The sequence below is a fragment of the Ovis aries genome, chromosome 8 (assembly GCF_016772045.2).
Source record: "Ovis aries strain OAR_USU_Benz2616 breed Rambouillet chromosome 8, ARS-UI_Ramb_v3.0, whole genome shotgun sequence".
Lineage (NCBI taxonomy): Eukaryota > Metazoa > Chordata > Mammalia > Artiodactyla > Bovidae > Ovis > Ovis aries.
Window position 1 is genome coordinate 28,607,997 of NC_056061.1, and position 19,779 is coordinate 28,627,775.

Below are 19,779 nucleotides of genomic sequence, written 5' to 3' on the forward strand. Positions count from 1 at the left end.
CTTGGAAGTCCCAAAGCGAGTACATATTAAAAATTCCCCCAAGGACATAGCCTTTGGACATGGCAATTGTAGGTGCATTTCTATTACTATGATTTTCTCCACAGGTCCTCTGGGCTCCTCTGTCACTCTCAGCATGCGACTCACTGCAATAATGTCACCATTTGTTTCAGAAATAGTGAAAGAAAAAACACTGTATGACATTCTCATTCTGCACTTTCTTACCCTGGATCTCCCCCAGCCCATAGGGACTTATGGGCTCCTAAGTCACTTTCTCTTTAAAATATGTATTCAGTTTTGTTCTACTTGTTAAATACTATAAAAGATATGAATGCTCCCCTGGTGGCTCAGACGGTAAAGAATCTGCCTGCAATGTGGGAGACCTGGGTTCCATCCCTGGGTTTGGAAGATCCCCTGGAGGAGGGCATGCTACCCACTCCAGTATTCTTGCCTGGAGAATCGCCATGGTCAGAGGGGCCTGGTGGGCTGCAGTCCATGGGTCGCAGAGAGTCAGATATGACTGAGTGACTAAGCACAGCACAAGATACAAAAACCAGCTGAAACTAATCTACGCTGTGAGAAGTCAGGACAGTGGTTACCCTGGGAAGGTGGTTTCTGAGATGCTGGAAACTACATGTTATTTCCTTTTCAGTGCTGGTTACCTAGTATGTTGAGTTTGCATAAATTTATGAAGCTGCACTCTTATGATGTGTATCTTTTCTACAAGTCAATAAAAAGTTTAATAAAAATGTGTATGCTCAGTTGCTAAGTTATGTCTGACTCTTTGCAACCCCATGACTGTAACCCACCAGATTCCTCTGTCCATGGGATTTCCCAGGCAAGAATACTGGTGTGGCTTGGCATTTCCTTCTCCAGGGGATCTTCCTGATCCAGGGATCTAACCCTCTTCTCCTGTATTGGCAGGTGGGTTCTTTACCACTGAGTCTCCAGGGAAGCCCAACTTGAAGTTTAAATAACTAGGTTCTCTACATTTGATAAACATAAGGAGAATTCTGTTGTGACGATAGTGATGAAATAACTACCACCACACAACAGCCCCATGTCTCAGAACTGCTGTGAGAAAGGGGGGAGATGCTAAGAGAAAGTTCTTTGCAGCTCACCTACATAGTGGGTGTATAGAAATGCTCATGGCATACTGCAAACTGCAGTGCTTTCCCTTGACTTGACTTCCTGGTGGCTCAGACGGTAAAAGTGTCTGCCTACAATTTGGGAGACCTGGGTTCTTTGATCCCTGGGTCGGGCAGACCCCCTGGAGAAGGAAATGGCAACCTACTCCAGTTCTCTTGCCTGGAAAATCTCATGGACAGAGGAGCTTGGTAGGTTACAGTCCACAGGGTCACAAAGAATCGGACACGACTGAGTGACTTCACTTTCTTTCCCTTGACTTATAGGATTACAGGTGCTGATGGGAACCCTGGTGAGTGAGCCAAGCCCAGTGTGCCCTGAGTGTAGACAGTCCACTCCTGCTGAAGGCTGTGGTGGGGGCTACCTGGGGGCGGGCCGTGAGCACAGGACAGATAGGAGGGGAGAAACAGAGAGAAGGATCAATGTACAAGTGTGAAGAGCTGAGAGGATTTGTTAAATGCAGGAACTGGAATGGGCTGCTCTTCCCAGGTCCCTCTTCCCTGCCTGACTGCTGGTTGAGGAATTATTAAAAGGCAAAACAGCCCGAGAACATGTCCCAGATCAAAAAAGAGCTGAAATTCAATTGCTGAGGTCTGCATCCTCAAGGGACTTAAGTAAGCACCACCCCGCCCCCACCCTCCAGGGGTCACTACTGCCTTCCCTTTCCCTGGGCTCCCACTGCTCCAGATCTCCTTCCTGCTTGTTAATTTAGTGGTTGGAGCACCAAAGAATTCTTTAAAAGGTGATGTGGAAAGGAGGAAAGAAAGTGGAAGGGGAGGTAATTATGAGGTCACTTTCAGAGTGTTTTTTACTAGGAGCTCCAAAGTTTATTGTTTGAAAGGAAATATGCCCAAGACCCTTACATAATTCAGTATAACCAAAAAAAAAAAAAAAAAAAAAAACAAATTCAAACTAACAGACTACTCTTCGCCTGCTTTGATTTTGCACATAGCACCCAACCATCCTACAGTAAAGGAATTTAATTGCAGTGACCTTAAACAGGGGCAATGCCAACATTTTCTCTGCTTAACAGGGACCAAGTGAACTCTAGAAACTGAGATTTGTAGGAAAGAGTGCACCCAAATTGAGCAAATCCCCCAAAATTACAGCAATATTAAAAACAAACCATAGGAGTCAAACGGCAGAACTGTAGAATGGAGAGCCACTTAGCAACAGGGCAGACTGACCACTCAAGGGGCCCTCTTGCTGTAGCTGGTTCCAAAACAAGAGGTTTCCCAGGTTGTAGGTGCAACAAGACATGTGTCAACAATGGTTGACAAAGTACTTATTGCACTTTGGTTCATGTTTGCTAATTTGGTATCTGATTTTTGGTCATCTGAAATATAAGAACAAGTACAGTCTTCCTCACAGAGGCATTTTGATGAGTATTTGGGAATAAAAGATGCATTTTGAAACAACTGGGGTCATTTGGATATGGACTGTACATTAAATAACACTACTGAGTAATGCTGACCTTCAGAGCTTTGATGATACCATTGCAGTTGTGTGGGAAGCTGTCCCTATGCATATGAGATGCACACTTAAATTTTTGTGATGTCTTATAAGGACTGCAACTTCCTTTAAAACAGTTCACCAAAAACATACATACACACAAACATATTCACAAGCATGCACACACATAAACAGTAATAAAAATTGAGAAGCTGCTTGACTGACACACTTTCTATGAAAGTCAAAGGAACTGGTATCACCAGGTACTGAAATATCTGCCTGAAAAAAATGTGTCTGAAATAAGGAGAATTGGTTGAAAGTCTGGGTAACTCCTTCCTTCCCAGCTGCAGGCATCAGGCTACTGAACCCAGGAATAGATGGGAAGTCTGTTCTCAGAGAGGGTAAAACAGTGTCTCTGGCTAACCAGGTACTGTTCAGGGTCAGGGTACTTAATGTAAACATAGATATTAACTGGATGTTTATGCAGTGAATGCTAAGCATTTGTACCTTCTTCCTCTTGGCTCCTGGGAGTTGGTCTATGGTCAGGCCACTCAAGATGACTGTTCTCTACATCCCCTGCCAGAATAGCATCTATTTTACCTGCACTCTACTCACAGGACAGACCTTCCTACCTACTTGCTCCCTCCAAGCTGGTGACCTTTCTAATCTTTAGATCAGAATATCTCCACCTGATAGTTAATCAAACTGGCAGTGAGGGGCAGCCCCTCTGCTGGTTTCCCTGGTAACTAACGAGCCTGGGCTTTCCCGATGGCACTGGTGGTAAAGAACCTGCCTCCCAGTGCAGGAGATATAAGAGATGCGGGTTTCATCCCTTGATTGGGAGGATTCCCTGGAGGAGGGCATGGCAACCCACTTCAGTATTTTTGCCTGGAGAATCCCATGGACAGAGGAGCCTGGCGGGCTACAGTCCATGGGGTCACAAACAGTCGGAGACGACTGAAGCAACTTAGCATGCATGCAATGAGCCAGGGAAACTGCCCCCTCTATCCGATGTCTTTGTTGTTGACTCTGGGCTCTTTCTTTGGTATTAAAGCTGGGCAAGTACAGCCCAATAGTTAGCACTCAGGCTTTATCCTCCAAGAAAAACTTTATAGAGAACTGACTAGCTCACAAGGAAAGCCCTAAACAGATATGCTGTTGAGGGTTTTATAAATAACACAGCCCAGTCAAACCCTCCTAAATGTAGGTTTGGGTAGGTATCAGCTAGGAATTGACTAACCCGTCCCACATGCTTCTACTCTCAAATAAGAACAGCCAAATAAGCAGCATGAGCTATCAGAAGAGAATCTCTGATAAGAAAAAAGAGAGACCAAGACAAACATAAAACTGCAACAGAGACACAGAGGACAGACCATGTAAAGAAACAAGAAGAAGACGGCCGTCTGTAAGCCAAGGAGAAACGCTGCAAGAAAGCACCAGCGTTGCCACCTTGATCTTGGACTTCTAATCTCCAAAACTGTGGGAAAATAAATTTCAGTTGTTGAAGACACATATATACACACCACAAAAGCAACATAAGTTTTATATACACACCACAAAAGCAACATAAGTTTTAAAAGAACAATTAAAAAACCAAAACTACCATTAATATACTAAGAAAAGATGTTACTCTTGAGAGTTCTCTGCACTGCAAGGACTGCAGTCAATCCTAAAGGAATCAACCCTGAATATTCATTGGAAGGGTGCCAGGAGCCAGCACGGGAGATCCCACCCATGACAAGGTCATGCAGAAGAGGCCTGATGGGCAAGGCGAGTCAGGCTTCAGAGGTTCCCCCTGGGTTTTCCTGAACATCTACCCCCACAAACCAGAGTCTGCCTGCTTTATTGTACTGTGCTTTCCACTCTCCTGACATTCTCTGGAAAAAGGTAACTCGGGGCTTTAGTTAACAGTCTCCTGCATATAAAAAGAAGGTCTCGGTTTAAACCCGTTTAATGGCTTTCTAACTTACCTAACCGGTCTGCCCGAACTTTTTACAACTGGTGAATTGTTTACAGCCCCCCAACCACAAGAGGCACAAAGCTTAAAGCATCTTAAAGATACAGAGCCTTTTCTAAAGAGCTAAAAATTATATCAGTGATGGGTTTCACTGTTAAGTCAATGACTGCTGCCAGGCCTCCATATTCTTTATCTTTTAGGCACCTGGGAGGATATTAATCAATGTAAACGGGATGCAGAAATAGGAATATAGTAGTTTTTGATGTTAGCAACACTAGACTTTTGAGTTAATTAACTTTCTCTTTGTTATAAATCACTGTACTTCTTTCATTGTTATAAATTGCTGTGTCCTTGTTATGTAAGAATGGAACTTTATTTAGTGCTTTCTGAGAGTGGCACCAGACTTTGGGAAGAACAACACTTTTAAGACAAATAAGTCTTCTGGTTGACAAACCTTTATCAGAAAAGGGCCGTAAAATGTTAACTGGCCTTCTGGCCAGAAGATAATGTAAATCACCTAAGACTTGTGTATACAACTAAGTATGCAGAGAAAAAGCCTGGTCTTGATAAGAGTCAGGGCTGCTGACGCTGCATAATTTTGTATTATCCATTGATCTCTACATAAAATCAAAAGTATAGAAGGCCTTTCCAGACAACAGAGGATGGGCCAGTCACTGGACTGGTTTCCCCCATGTCTTTTCTTACTCTATTTTCTGGCTGAATTCCCATCTGGGGCTTGGAGGCTCGCCATGTCTACTTACCTGCCCTGGCTTTTAAGATCCACGCGAGAGGGAGCCCAAGGCAGGGCACCCTCCACTATTCAAGAGGATGCCGGTGGCCTAAGGTAGATGGTGCAAGTTCCTTGTCTTGGAACTTTATTGGTTTTCCACGTAAACCAAGTTATTCAGGATCTTTTCTCCACTAAATTTCCTACTCTACTATTTCTTCCTAATCTCTCTTATATTTTTAATTAAATAATTCTTTCTAAGACACCACGCTGTCTCCCCTTCGAATTACCCTGGATCCACTGGGGCTGGACCCAGGCAGAAGGACTGATGCTGAAGCTCCAGTACTTTGACCACCTGATGCAAAGAGCTGACTCACTGGAAAAGACCCTGATACTGGGAAAGATTGAAGGCAGGAGGAGAAGAGGATGAGGATAAGATGGTTGGATGGTATCACCAATTCAATGGACATGAGTTTGAGCAAACTCCCAGAAACGGTGAAGGACAGGGAAGCCTGCTGTGCTGCAGTCCACGGGGTAGCAAACAATCAGACATGACTGAGCGACTGAACAACAATAAGATGCTTCAACCATGAAATAAGAACAGAATACCACTACTAAGAAAAAGATAATTTAGAGGGGGAAAAGCTTTTGGAAATTAAAAATACCATCCTAGAAATGAAAAGGACTCAACAAAAGGATTAGAAGATAAAGTCTCATTCAAAAAATGATGGGAAAAAGAAAAGAGAAAAATAGGAAAACTGAAGTGCAAGTCCAGGGGATCCTATACCTGAATAATAAATTCCAGAAAGGGCAAACAGAACAGAAAAGAGGGGAAAACACATTAAAATAACTCAAGAACATTTCCCAGAGCTGAAGGCCACTAGATTTTACATCAGAAGTGCTCAGTAACAAGGACATTTCAGAACACTGGGAACAAAAAGAAAAATCCTACAAACTTACAAAGAGAAAAAGCAGCAACCAAGGCCTCAAATAATTTATCTCCCATATGTCCTCTCTCAAGAAGCTGTTGGAGGGAGTACTCCAGTAAAATAAATCAGGACAGAAGAGGACTTGGGATACAGGAAATAGGAAAGCCAGTACTGGAAACAGGAGTGAGCTGTGTGCAAGATGCCTGGACAAGTGTTCCAGGAAGGGACTGTAGAAAGTTCTCCAAGGAGATGAATCAAAAAATATCTCATGTGCCTGAATATATGAAGGGAATTTAGGCCTGAAGAATTTAGAACTGAAACAATAATAATGTAACACTATTAAAGCAAGGCAACTATTAACACCAGGGAAAACAAAAAGCGGTACAGATAAGGAGAAGCAATCATCACCAATCATTAGTTCAAAGCTTAGCTATAAACAGAATTTATACAATCACAGTCAGAAAAAAGGGTTCTAACCAATATTTGCTGTATCTATATAGTGAGCGGCAGCAGAGACAGAAATGGTGAATGTGCTGTGAGGAGGCACTGGAGGCAGACAAGAGTTAAATCTTCCTCTTTCCTACTGGGAAGTCATTAGATAATTCCTCAAGCTTACAAGTCAGAGAGCAGCAAGACACTGCGTTATTTAAAAATCTAGATGTAAATACCAAAAAAAAAAAAAAAAAGTGCCAATAGAGTTTAAAATGAAAGCCACTGGGGAGTGGAGAATGAAAAATAAGGGGGCAGGAGACTGCTGGAGGGTGTTTTATTTTTTGACTCTATGTACATGAGTCTGTAATTCGTGTATATAACTATTGAAAATATAATACACGTGCATAACTTTAAAAATATTGTGAAATATTCTCTTTGCCACTTATCCTCTTTGTTATCAAACTATAAGTGCACGCATGCTCAGCTGCTTCAGTTGTGTCTGACTCTTTGCGACCCTAAGGACGGTAGCCTGCCAGCTCCTCTGTCCATGGGGATTCTCCAGGGAAGAATACTGGAGTGGGTTGCCATGCCCTCCTCCAGGAATCTTCCCGAACCAGCAATCAAACCTGCATCTCCTGAATTGCAGGCAGATTCTTTATCCACTGAGCCACCTGGGAAGCCCTATCAAACTATCGGTGGATAATAAAAGTGTTTCATTAGGTACTAACGATTATATTTGGAAAGACATAAAAGAATTTTATTTCATATTAAATTATTAATACATTTAGGTCTATGTGATCATTCTCTTAGAATACACATGCTGATTCCAAGTACTGTGGCCAATTCTATTTCACGACACCCATGGTAATATAAAGTACTCACAAACTCCAGTGGACTGAGACGTGTGCCAGAGATGGGCCTGGAATCAGAGAACTCAAAACTGGATGCATGGACGCTAGCACAGGAGATGGAACAGAAACATAAGTTTGTGAATAATCATTTCTTTTATTTCTAGTATATACTAGTTAACTAACCCCACAACAAGTAAAAGCATTCAACGCATAAGCCTTGAGGAAGACAGAATTTCTAAAAAATCATAGTACTTTAAACATTTTATTAACAACTCTTCTCTTGCTTTTAGGAGGATTAAAAATAGTGAATAATTCAAAAATGGAAGGTATATAGTGATTTTTTTTTAAAGCTTTGTTCACATGACTTTATAAACTTGGTATAACAACCATTATTAACCATTTCCAACCACAGCCAACTTCTTGGACCCTAGGTCTGGAATTATCTTTAGAAATCTTGGACAGATATAAGTGATATAATTAGCAGAAGTCAAACTTAGGAAAGCAACTATCCAAGCCTAGGATTAAGGGAGAATGTCGTCTGGGGACATATACACATTTGGGTGTACAGACAAGGGAAGAGCTAAATACCTGAAGGAGGATGGAGGTCTGTTTTCCGGGGTTCTTGAAGATGCAGGCCCAAATAGTTTTCTTTGCTCTTCCCGTGGTGTAAATGGTCTTTGGGTCCTAACAGTTCGTAAGGCATTTCGTGCTTCACTTATGATTTCTGCACTGGTCTTCTGCTTGGACAGTGAAGGTCGGTAAAATGGATCCAGCTTTTCTAACTTTTTATCATTTGGAGACAGCATCTTTCCTTTTAAAGTACAATGTTCTTCAGGAAGACACCATACCCTGCATATACAGGGCACAAAATACCAACTATTTTCATCCAGTCATTTAGAAAGGATACACGCTTACACAATTCCTGTACATTAAACTTGAAAAAAACAAATCACAACTTTTAATTAAAAATCAACCAGGCAGTTACACTTTGAAGATCAGGATGGGAGAAGAGCTTTCCAAAAAAACAAAAAAACATAGGCTGATGTGCACAGTGATGCCTTAGGGAATACAGGCAATTGAGGGAATGACAAGCAGGGAGGAGACACAGCGTGAAAGTTAAACCTGGAGAGAAAGAAGATAAGTTGTAAAAGAAGACACCCTAGGAAAGGAAAACCATCTCAAGGTCTCCAATCGTTTTAGAGATGGGAGATCCACAGGCAAGGTGGGAAGGGGGTTCTGTTAACTGAAGTGTGTGGTTCTGCTTAACTGATGTTTCCCTTTCTTTCCCACTGCCCTCCACACAAAATGCTAGTATAAGATTAAAGGTAGTCAGATGGGGTCTCTTTCCAAACTATACTAGCTTTTAAAACTGTAGAAAGGTTCAGCCTTATATTCGCCTATGATATATCTGAATGAGTTGATTCAAACTGCCTTCAATTTAATGTCCTACATGAATAAATAACAAAATATCAAATGATCTTTTCCCAAGACACCGCCCTCACTTAAAGAGGTACAGTCATGCACAAGGGCCATGAGGATACACATCCCTCTTTTTAAATTTTTTAAAAATCGGGGTACAATTGCTTTACAATGTTGTATTAGTTTCTGCCATACAACAGTGTGGCAGCTATATGTACACATATGTCTCCTCCTCCTTGTGCCTCCCTCCCACCCCACCATCCCATCCCTTGAGGTCACACATTCTTAAATGCTTGTGTGCCCCACAGAGGCCTGGCCAACTTGGCAACACAACTTTGACAGCTTTACAGTCTAAAACAGTTGAGATTTTAAAAACTTAATTCTCATTAGCACATGGTATTAAGTATTCATTCATTTAAAAAAAAAGAAAAACCAATCTTCTGAAAATGTTGTATCTCTAGGGAGACTGAAGTCTGTAAAATTATTCATATATTTCGGTTGCTCAATTTTAGAATAACTTTTGCAAAAAAAGAAAGTTTTGTGAAATATATCCAAGGAAACTGAAAACAATCCATTTCTGTAAGTAGAATCAACAGGCGATTCCTTAGACAACCAAAGAGGATTTACTATATGATTCTGTACATTAAGGTGTTACTTAACAACAAGCAACGAGAACATTTGTTTAGTTCTATCTACGCTAAGAGTTTTTGAAGAAAAGAATATAATGATAATTACAAACAATATGCCATTCTTTTCATAGGGAAAGGCCAGAGGGTGAAGTAAAAACAATTTTAAAAAATTACTAGATAAGCAATACTATTCTGGAAATTTTCAATATAGGCATTTGAATGTAAGCAAGCTCTCCAGAATTATGTACATTAGAACAACTAACAAAAACTAGCAGGCCTGGTACGTTTATTTCTAACATGATATGATAGACTCTTTACTAAAAAATATTCAATGTTAATTGAATATATATATATATATATATATATATAAAATACCAGTGGAAAAGATGGACATAATGGGTTTAAAAACCTTTTTTTCTGTAAATTTTTACCATCAACTCTAACCCGACTTTCTCCCTTTTCCTCTCCTCTGCAACTCTCACTTCAGCAGTTACACTCTGAGAAACCCTTTCAATAATGTAGTATCTGTACAGTTAATCTATTATCATATCAATATTAATATAGCATTAACCAAATCAAACATGGAAACGTTCGATAATGCAAGTGAACTGAGTTAGAAGTGGGTTTGAGGGGGTATTTTCTTTATAATTATTAAATTACAAGTTCTTATTAGAGATGGTTTTTGCCAATTTAAAAAACGATCAGTTCATCTATTACAGTAAAGCATGCCTGAGCCATAACACAGTAGTATTACAGAAATTTTAACTTTCCAAAAATCCTCCTGACTACTGGAACAAATCCATTCAGCTGTTTCCTCTATTTGGATCTCTGGGAATACAGACAGGAATAAACACTGTCTTCACTCTTAGGCAAGGACCACTAATTCTCGTTCAGCATGTACTTTAATACCAAGCAGTGCGCTAAGTACTCTCATGTACATCATCTCATGTAATTCTGTGAGATGGATAAAGTCTTAAGCAATTACACGCATGCACACATGTTCCCAGAGCTGAAGATATTTAAACTATTACCCACTAGAAGGGGTGGTAGAAGGTGGGGCACTCAGAGGCCTCACGGCTGCAGCTATTTACACACCAATACAGAAACGTGTGCGTGTCTTCACAAGCAGAATAGACTTCTCAGTGTGAACCAGCTGAGTATCAACCCTGCTTATGCCCACATGCTTTTAATACAAGATAGAAACTGATGGGGGCAAAAATAAATAAAGATAAACTACCACGTGATTAGGAAAGAGCAAGAGATTTCTGACTGGGAGGTGTCAGGTAGACTTCCTGGAGGAGATGACGTTTGAGCTGGGTTCTGGAAAATGGTCTGAATTTGAGCAAATGACAGTGGCTGACACTGAGGCTGGAGTAGAGAAGGAGTTTCCAGCCAAGCCAACGAGTGAGCCAAGGCAGAGTATCAAGGATACACCAGGTGTGTGCTGGATGGATAAGAAGCCGCCCTGGAAATGAAGACTGGAGTTGCAGCAGGGAGAGACCGTAAATAAAAGCTGATAAGCAAATTAAAAGATGTTGTGGCATGAAATGATGGCAGGGATGGGCAGGACGGAAAAAAACTAGAAGGGACAAAATCAGGCAGTTTTTATATAACCCAGCTATCTCCTAGAGGTCCTCAAGAAAGCTTTCCTGGACAAGCCTCTCCCACCTTCCCAGCCTCAGTCAGGGGTCCCTCCCGCATACTCCACGAGGTCCCCTGTGGCCTGTCAGCACACCTGCCCCCTCACCGGGTTAGAGCTGCCTGCGCACCTGGTGTTGCCCTACCAGGCTCGGAGGCTGTTCTTCATGAGAAGCGCAGCTTAAAGTCGGTATTTGCGTAATCACTGGACTCCAAATACAGACCCTAGCTAGAAAACATCCAGATGAAGGTTGCATGGCTTCTGAACTGGAGGCATTTGTTATAGTGGATTAAGAAAACATATGGTGCACCAGGATGACCCAGAGGGATGTTGTAGGGAGGGAGGTGGGAGAGGGGTTCATGTCTGGGATCGCATGTACACCCGTGGTGGATTCATGTCAATATATGGCAAAACCAATACAGTATTGTGAAGTAAAATAAAGTAAAAATAAAAATTAAAAAAAAAGGACCTAAAAATAAATAAAAAATAAAAATAATGTGAAAAAAAAAGAAGCTTTGATTGGTAAAATACATGAAATAAAAAGAACTGGAGGCTGACTATTGTACTTGAAATTGCTTTTATCCAAAATGGGGAGGGACAGGGGGACTGTGAATGTATTTGAAGCTAAAAGTGGTGTAAAATAAACTTTTAAAAACAAACAAAAAAAGAAAACATATGGGGCTTTATTTCAAGTGGCATCTGATTCTTGATGCTATATGCCATAGGAGCTCAAACTTAACCCTTTTTTGCTTTCTTACTTTCACTTTGAGTTGCTCAGCATGGAGTAAGACTTGATAAATGTCATGATTAGTGGATGGGGTATTAAAAGCCTGAAGTATAGCAGTAAAGGTGAAACAGAGGTAAGAAGAGAGATGAGAACAAGTAAGTGGCACCAAGAACATGAGAACCATGAGCAGGATCTGGCATCTGAGAGGGCAAGCAGGGGACAGAGATGACATTGGGTATGCAAACCTTGGGAGGGCAAGGTGACCTTTTAAAAGAAAATAGAAGGAGATGTGAACTACAAAGGGAAAGTAGCAGCTGAGTTCTGTCCTGCATCACCGTCTTGAGTTTATGATGTGCACAGAAACTCGAGGGGATGAACACCACCAGCAGAAGGAAATTTGAAACTGGAGACCTTTTCAAACAAAATATTTCTTATTGGTTAGGGGAAAGGTTGTAAATCATCATTTATAAGTTTATACCTAATTACAAACATCTGTCTTTACCTCTGCTGTTAACAGTCATCTGAAACAGAGCCTTCTTGCTAAATGCAACACTGCACTATCAGGATGTTTGCAACAGGAGAAAGTCTTGTCATCTCCATATTCTTTTTTTCCTGCAAATCAAATACTCAAGACCTTTACCATGATTTTGAATGACTTTTGTGATAATATGAGCATCCAAACAAGCAGTGGTTAAATGCTTAGATGCTGCAGTAAAGTTCAAATCAGTTCAGTTCAGTCTCTCCGTCGTGTCTGACTCTTTCAGACCCCATGAATCCCAGAACCGCCAGGCCTCCCTGTCCATCACCAATACTCTTAACAGTTTGCAGCTGTGTAACCTTGGGCAAGGTTTCTAACATCTCTAAGCCTCAGTTTCCTCATCTATAAAAAGCATGCTGTAAAGAGTAATTGCCTCATAGGACTGTTTTGAAAATTAAATGATGTAATTAACAAAGTGGGTTAGCATGGTGACTGGCCCTTAAAAAATGTTAACTACTGTCCCAATGCTATGTGATAAAAGGATACAACAATTAATTTTCTCATGAATGAAAAGTCACATTTCAAAAAAGAAAGGAAATGCCATTTTTTATGTGGGTTTTTTTTTTAATATATAAGTTTTAAAATTTAAACCACGGTATTCTGCTTTGGGAAAAAAGAATCTTAAGTATTTTATTGACTATAAGTTGTGTCAAACAATCAGAATTTTATAAATCTACAAAAAAGATATATGTAAGGTGTGGTACTTGCTTTTCTACCATGTAAAATAATTCTAAATCAGGATGAGACAGAAGGTCTGCTGTGATACTAGTAGGAATGGATAAAAGACGTTATATGTAATACGATATATTTTAACGTATATTGTTACACATACACTTATTTATTTAAGACCCTATCTGTTGCCTAGAGGAGCCCAGGTACAATTTATGTGACTTTGGCTAGGTCACTGTCTGCCTTGATAGACAAGTCCCTTTGTCTATCACTCTCTCATTCAACAAATACTATTGAGTTTCAACTAAGCACCACGCGCTTGGCTAAACCTCAGCGTGTAGAAATAGACATCCGCGACCTGACCCCAAGAGCAAGCACAGTTCACTCTCATCACCTCTCTCCCCGATCCAGGGACAGAAAGGCGACGACAGAAGAAGGGGTCCCCGGTGAACCTGCAGGGGAAGTCTCACCTCCCGCGCGGCCAGCGGCTCCCCGACTCCTGGCAATGCCCCCTCCTCCACCGGTCCAGGCCAGAGCAGAGCGCCGCAGCATCTTCACCCTGCCCGCCTGTCTGCCTGCCAGCCCGCTTCTCCCGGCCGGCCGGCCTGCGTCTCCATGGTAACGGTACACAAACTACTTCCTCGGGCGGCCGGGCCGCCTCCCTGCAGAGCCAGGTAGCTGCTGGACAGGCGGAGTGGACAGAGACTGAGCTGGGAGTGGGCGCAGGGAAGGGGGCTTCCGGCCAGATCCAAAGTACCTTGTGGTTAGCGCTGGAGACAAGTTTAACAACTGCGGAGATTCAGCTCATCCTCCAGTTTTTCCGCAGGCAGCAGCCTCAGCCGCGAAGGAGAGCAGGCGGGGCTCAGCAGGGTGGGGCTGGGTGAGGACGGACTGACAGGTCCCCTGGCGCCGCTCGGCCACTGGGCCTGCGCAGACCGCCCGGCGCATGCGCAGAAACGCTGAGGCGTGGACGCGGCGGGCAGAGTGGGAGGAACGTGGGCGAGGGCCGGAGGCACCGAGAGAGCGTGTCAGGTGCGGCCAGAAAGGGCGAGGGGGACCCGGTGGAAGAGCCGGGGTGGGAAGGCATCTGCTTTTAAATTAGCAATTTACGGAACCACGGTCGTTGAGCCCGTGTGAGATCTCAGCGCCTCTGTTAAATAACAGTACACAGAAAGGGTAGCTTAGTGTTTAGGAGTAAGATTCAGGATTTACTGGTTCAAGTTGAGGTTCAATGTAATCTTGAACTAGATGCTTAACGCTCCCAGTCTCTCCTCATCTGTAAAACGGAGGGAATAATAGTACCTAGCTAGGTCTTGTGATGGTTGTGAAGACTGAGAAAATAGATTTCAAGTGCTGTGCGTGTGGCAGTCAACGAATGTTAAACTGCTGCTATTATTAAGACCTTGCACGGGTGAAGCACTTCAGAGTTTACAAAGTGTTTCACTGTGTATTATCTTTTTGAGCGTCCCTGACACTCTGATGAAGCCACCCCGTATCCCTATTCACAGGACAGGAAATATAGGCTCGAGGTCTAGTGAGTGACAGCGGTAGATTTAAGTCTAGGCCTCCGGTCGGCAGTTTTTGTTCTTACTGTTAACTGGTGAAAAGAACCCCATTTATGTTTCTGGCTTAAATTTTGTTTTCTGCTGTTAGACCATTCAGCAACACTTTACAGTGTTAAATACAAGTGAGACCATAATCACTCTCCATTCAGGATTGCACCACGTTTTTTAAATATGGGGATTTTTCAGCTAAAGTGTTGTTGTCAACACTGGGAAGATGCCACATCCTTTGGTGCTAAGTATCTTGTAAAGAATAATTAAATTGAAAATATTTGGGGGCACATACTATGTGTAAGGCATAGTGTTAGGTGGGGGAAATGATATTAACCTGAACTAAAGGAAGCTAAGTGGTCTTCAAAGTACCCAACAGGATTTCACATACAATAAAACAATAAATACTTATTAGTTGATTGGATAATTTTAGGGCCTAACACAAAGTATTTGCCTTCTTCGGAGTTGAACTCTTTCCCAGCTACTTAGCATGAATTACTAGTTGCTTTCAGTTCCTTCCCATCCCCTAGAAATCCAGGGTTTGCTCCAGCCCCTTTAGATGGGTCTCAAGATGTCCCCATACATCTCTTGTCCCTGAGACTCAAAATGAAGGCTCATGTCACCCCCTCCTTGCTGTCCCAGGTTGGAGCTTAATTTTCCCTGGACCATCTAACTGCAGTCACTGGGAAGACCTCTCACTGAGTTTGAGATGAGGGAGGTGGCACCCCTACCCTCCTCTTCAAAGAAATTGTCTCATACATTCTCCCCTCTTCCACTCTCTGACTCCTGACTTTTAGCCTCAGCCTGGACCCTTAGGGCCAGGGAGTCTGATGTTTCTCTATGACTTGACCTATGGAGCTTTACCTCACTTTCAGTTTGAACTAATGATTATACAATTACCATCACAGTTGAAACTTCAGTTTAAAACCATGTTGTACATCCAGTTACTAACTATGCACCTAGGATCTTGGGCTAAAATAGACCTTGCAAGCACACTGCTGGAACGTGAAGCTGGCTGGCTCAGTCAGAAAATGTCTGCTGGGCAAGTCAGAATGATTGAAAAGAATGACAAGGGCAGAATTATAGGCAGCAATTATTTAAAAGCAAGGAAGCGGCCCAGCTTACCTCACTGAGGGACATAACATGGGAAAAAATTGCGGATATCATAGCAATGGCCTGGTATACTGACCTGACTCTTCCTCCATGGTTACCTGATGGCTATTTAACAGATTTGACATAGTTAAGCTTGTAAGTAGAATTACTTTAGAAACAAAATTGTTGACAGTTCTTATACCTTAGATTAAAGAGGAAAACATTTAGTCTCTGACATTTATAAAGCACTTTATAGTTTCTAAACTGCTTTCATTTTGAGCATGTCCTTTTTATTACTTTATTTAGAGTTTATAATAGGCCTGAGAGGTAGTTGGTTTGGAGATTATCATTCCAATTTGAGAGTAGACACAACGCAGGTTCAAAGAGGGTAAATAACCCACAGTCACACCACTAGTAAGATCTGAGGTCTGGTGTTTTTGATGCCATCCACCACTATACATGAATAAATGTTATTTTTCAGGCAGAGGCTTCTTGTTTACAGCAGTGAGAAGTACCTCTTAGGCTGTTGACACGGTTAAGATATGCTTCTTATTTTCTCCCCTCTCTTATCTCAACGTATTTCCTGTATGGGGCAACCAGGAACAAGAATCTTTATGTTCACCTGAAAATGTTGGATTTCTGAGTTTGGAGTTAAGGTGAGAATTATATAGGTGGCAGAACAGGTAATAAAAATTTTACGTACCCTAATGATGCAAAAGCATAACAGAATGATAGCTATTTTTAACCACAGATGACCAGTGGGTTTTATAATTTATACTATAGTTTATATTACATATACTTAATATTTAATATCTATAGCTTATCTTTAAGAGTATATCATTAGACATACTCTTGAAAATATACAAGTTAAATACTTCTTTCATGCTCATGATTTCAGTGATTTTTATGACAATAACAAACATGACTCAGAGAGAAAAAAATTGCTTCTGGCATGGAATAAAAATCACCCATTTAGAATTCAAATATTCAGTCTGAGATACTTTCTGCTTTTGTCAATATGGAATCTCAGTGCTTTAATTATTTTTATCACATAATTCCTGTGAGGCGTTCATCAAATTGATAGCCCATGAAGACTTTACATATAAATTTAAAGGCACAACTACATCAGAATGCAACTTGGTAAAAATCTACAGTGCAATGGAAATTAAGTAATTTCATGGAACTAGATAGACACAAGACAGAGGAAAGTTCCTAAAATGTATTCACTGGAAAAAAAAATTACATAAAAAGCCAAGTGGAGCTCAGCTTTTACCTGGGCACCTTCAGTCTTACTTGCCTTTGATTACCACAACACCACAACCACCTGTGCCACATTCTGCAGCAGCAGTCAAGTCAGGCATTGCTGGGGATGGTAACAAAGAGGGTCCACTTAATTGCTAAGTGATCACAAAGAGTCTCTGACTACCTAGTATTTCATTGGACAGAAGGGGGTTCTAGTTTTCGGGGACTGAGTTGGGAGTCTTAACTGCAGATTGCTTCATCTTAAACAACTGCTGAAGTACCTCTATAGGAGAGACCATCAGAAACCTCCTATTCTTTGTCAGACTCACCTGTGAGGCATTACTGAATGAGATGTCTATATCTTTTGGAAGCTTTCAGCTGTGAATAACAGGATAACCACCTCCCCCCTCCAACCTCCCACCCCCCAGTAATAAAAAGTAGTATAAATAAATACCAAGGACATTTAGCATTTTATTTCTCTATAAATCTCAAAGCGGGTTGTTTCAGGGTTGGCCCTGCAGCTGAGGGGTGGCATTAAGGCATATCAGTCACGTCTCCCCACCAGGTCACAAGACCAGGTAGCAGCACTGACCTGTGCATCCTCACACAAGCCTCTCGGAGCAGGGAAGAGAGAGGAAAGGCCAAGCCCTTTTCACATGCTCTTTACACTGAGAAGGGAAAATTCCCCAGAAGCGCCTCCGCTGTATTCTTCTTGTTATTTCATGGGCCAGAACTGTGTCATACCCACACGGCAGTCTCTGGAAGAGATGAAGAGGATTACTATGACCGTGATCGATTTAGATCAATCAAATTTCATCCCCTGGGGGTTGAGGATGGAGCCCCTCTTCTCTGATGCCACAACCTGAACCAACTGGAGTCTGTTCAGCAAGAGAAGGATCAACTGCCATTGGGTAGATGCTGACAGCATCCGCCACAATGTCTGGGTGAACTAATGAAGAATGTCTTCAGATAGGCAAGAAATTCTGAGAACTGCTCATCCAGACTGGAATGAGAGAACCAAAAGAGTCACGCCCAGGCAGGGTGCTGTTTGGTGCCAAGTCCTGAAGTGAAACTGTGGTCCCTGGCCTGACTGCTGCCCAATCGTGGCTGCCACATTAGAACCACCCAGAGAGTTGCGAAAAGCACCTCTGCTCTGCATTCAACCCACTGTTGGTCCAGTCGCCAGGGGAGGAGAGCACAGGCGAAAGGGTTAAGTCTGTTTGCAGCTGTCGAGAAAACTGTAACATACAGCAGCCCGCAGGGAGGACCTCAGCCCTGGTGCAGGCCAGAGCTCCTCTGTCTGCGGGCCTCAGCCAGGATTAACAGGAGGCAGAGACGTCACTAGAATCCTTGGCTTCAGAGCAGGAGGAAAAGAGAGGATGCTAATGATGCATGACCCAGGGATGAGACTCATGGACCTGGGATGCTGTCCTTGATGTCCCCCACTCCTTGCCTTCTTGGAACTTACCATGCCTTCTCCACCTGGTCACTCTGACCCCACTGCATTCTCCTCCTGCTCCAAGTCCACCCCACAGGCAGCAACCCAAGTGACTCTCTCAGATTGCAGTCCTTGCAGTCCTCTGACCACAAGCTCTCGATGTCTGCCCATGCATACTTGCAGGCATATTCAGTCATGTCCGACTCTTTGAGACCCCATCTATTATAGCCCACTGTTCCTCTGTCCATGAAATTTTCCAGCCAAGGATACTGGAATGGATTGCCATTTCTTCCTCCAGGGGATTTTCTGGCATCTCCTGCATTGGCAGGCGAATTCTTTACCATCGAGCTACCTGGGAAGCTCAGCCTGCCCACTGACCACCAAAGTACATCCCAGATCCTCTGGGTTCTGTACTGCAGCCTCTGCTTCTACCTTATTCTAATAACTAGGATTTATCTGGGGTTATAACAGGCTGTGGGCTAAGTGCTCTCATGACTTTAAACGAGCAAATCTTTCAACCCCAAAGTTCTAAAATTATCCTCATTTTACATGCAAAGAAACTGCAGTTTAGTTTCTTTACTTGCCCAGGTCACACAGGTGGTCAAAATGGTGGATCTAGTTGGGACATTTCTGTGGCTTTCTGTACAATATGCCATGGCCCAGGAAGAGGAGCAGAAATAGTGTGTATGGGGACAACCAGAACTGGGGGTGGCCTAGAGGTTGAAGTCTGAAGGGACGGGCTATGGGCCCCCAGGCCACGGGAGGGTAGAGGGAGAGGAGGCTGTGCTGGTCTGGGAGGGGTGGGGAGGGTGGGGGACAGAGGTCACATGAGGGCACCAAGCAGATGCGGCGGTTTGAAGGAGGGCATGAGCAGTGTGTTAGGGTAGTGCTGGAGCCCCAGATGGGAGTCAGGAGGCCTTGCCTCAGATACCACCCGACACTCCTGAGCCCTGGCCTGTGAGCACCTCACTGAATAGCTGTGCTTTTCTCATCTGTGGGATGTGCAGGGTGAACTAAATGACTCTTGAGATACAGCCAAGCCCTAGCAGTCCATGGCAGGAGGCTGTGGTCAGAGGCGGCTGAGGGTTAGATTTTAGAGGTGGCTCAGCGGTAAAGAATTCACCTGCCAGTGCAGGAGATCACTGGGTCCAGAAGATCCCCTGGAGAAGGGAATGTCAACTTGCTCCAGTATTCTTGCCTGGGAAATCCCATGGACAGAGGAGCCTGGTGGCCTATAGTCCATGGAGTTGCAAAAGTGTTGGGCACAACTTAGCGACTGAACAACAGTTGTGAGAGCCAGACAGTGAGGTCCAGGTGTGGCCTGGCTGGTCACCTGCATGGG

General features: G+C 42.8%; 1 protein-coding gene and 1 long non-coding RNA gene across 6 annotated transcripts in view; both read right to left on the minus strand.

Annotated features, from left to right (window-relative positions):
• The window catches only part of ARMC2 (armadillo repeat containing 2), a 216,837-nt gene extending 202,662 nt beyond the window's left edge, over positions 1-14,175 (minus strand). For 2 of the 4 annotated variants that reach the window (XM_027972389.3, XM_012182651.4), the window contains exons 1-3: positions 13,583-14,175; positions 8,080-8,340; positions 7,523-7,595 (exon numbers count right to left, since the gene is read on the minus strand). In XM_027972389.3, coding sequence (XP_027828190.1) covers positions 7,523-7,595; positions 8,080-8,297 — 291 coding nt within the window. In that variant the 5' untranslated portion in view covers positions 8,298-8,340; positions 13,583-14,175. Of the gene's footprint in view, positions 1-7,522; positions 7,596-8,079; positions 8,341-13,582 lie in introns of those variants that run through there. The other 2 variants (XM_004011223.6, XM_060419506.1) reach the window with 2 other exon arrangements.
• Positions 14,176-17,457: 3,282 nt separating this feature from the next.
• LOC114116191 (uncharacterized) overlaps positions 17,458-19,779 on the minus strand; it is a 112,848-nt gene continuing 110,526 nt past the window's right edge. For both annotated transcript variants that reach the window (XR_009601613.1, XR_006060602.1), the window contains one exon: positions 17,458-17,757. This is a non-coding gene — a long non-coding RNA (uncharacterized LOC114116191). The remainder of the gene's footprint in view (positions 17,758-19,779) is intronic.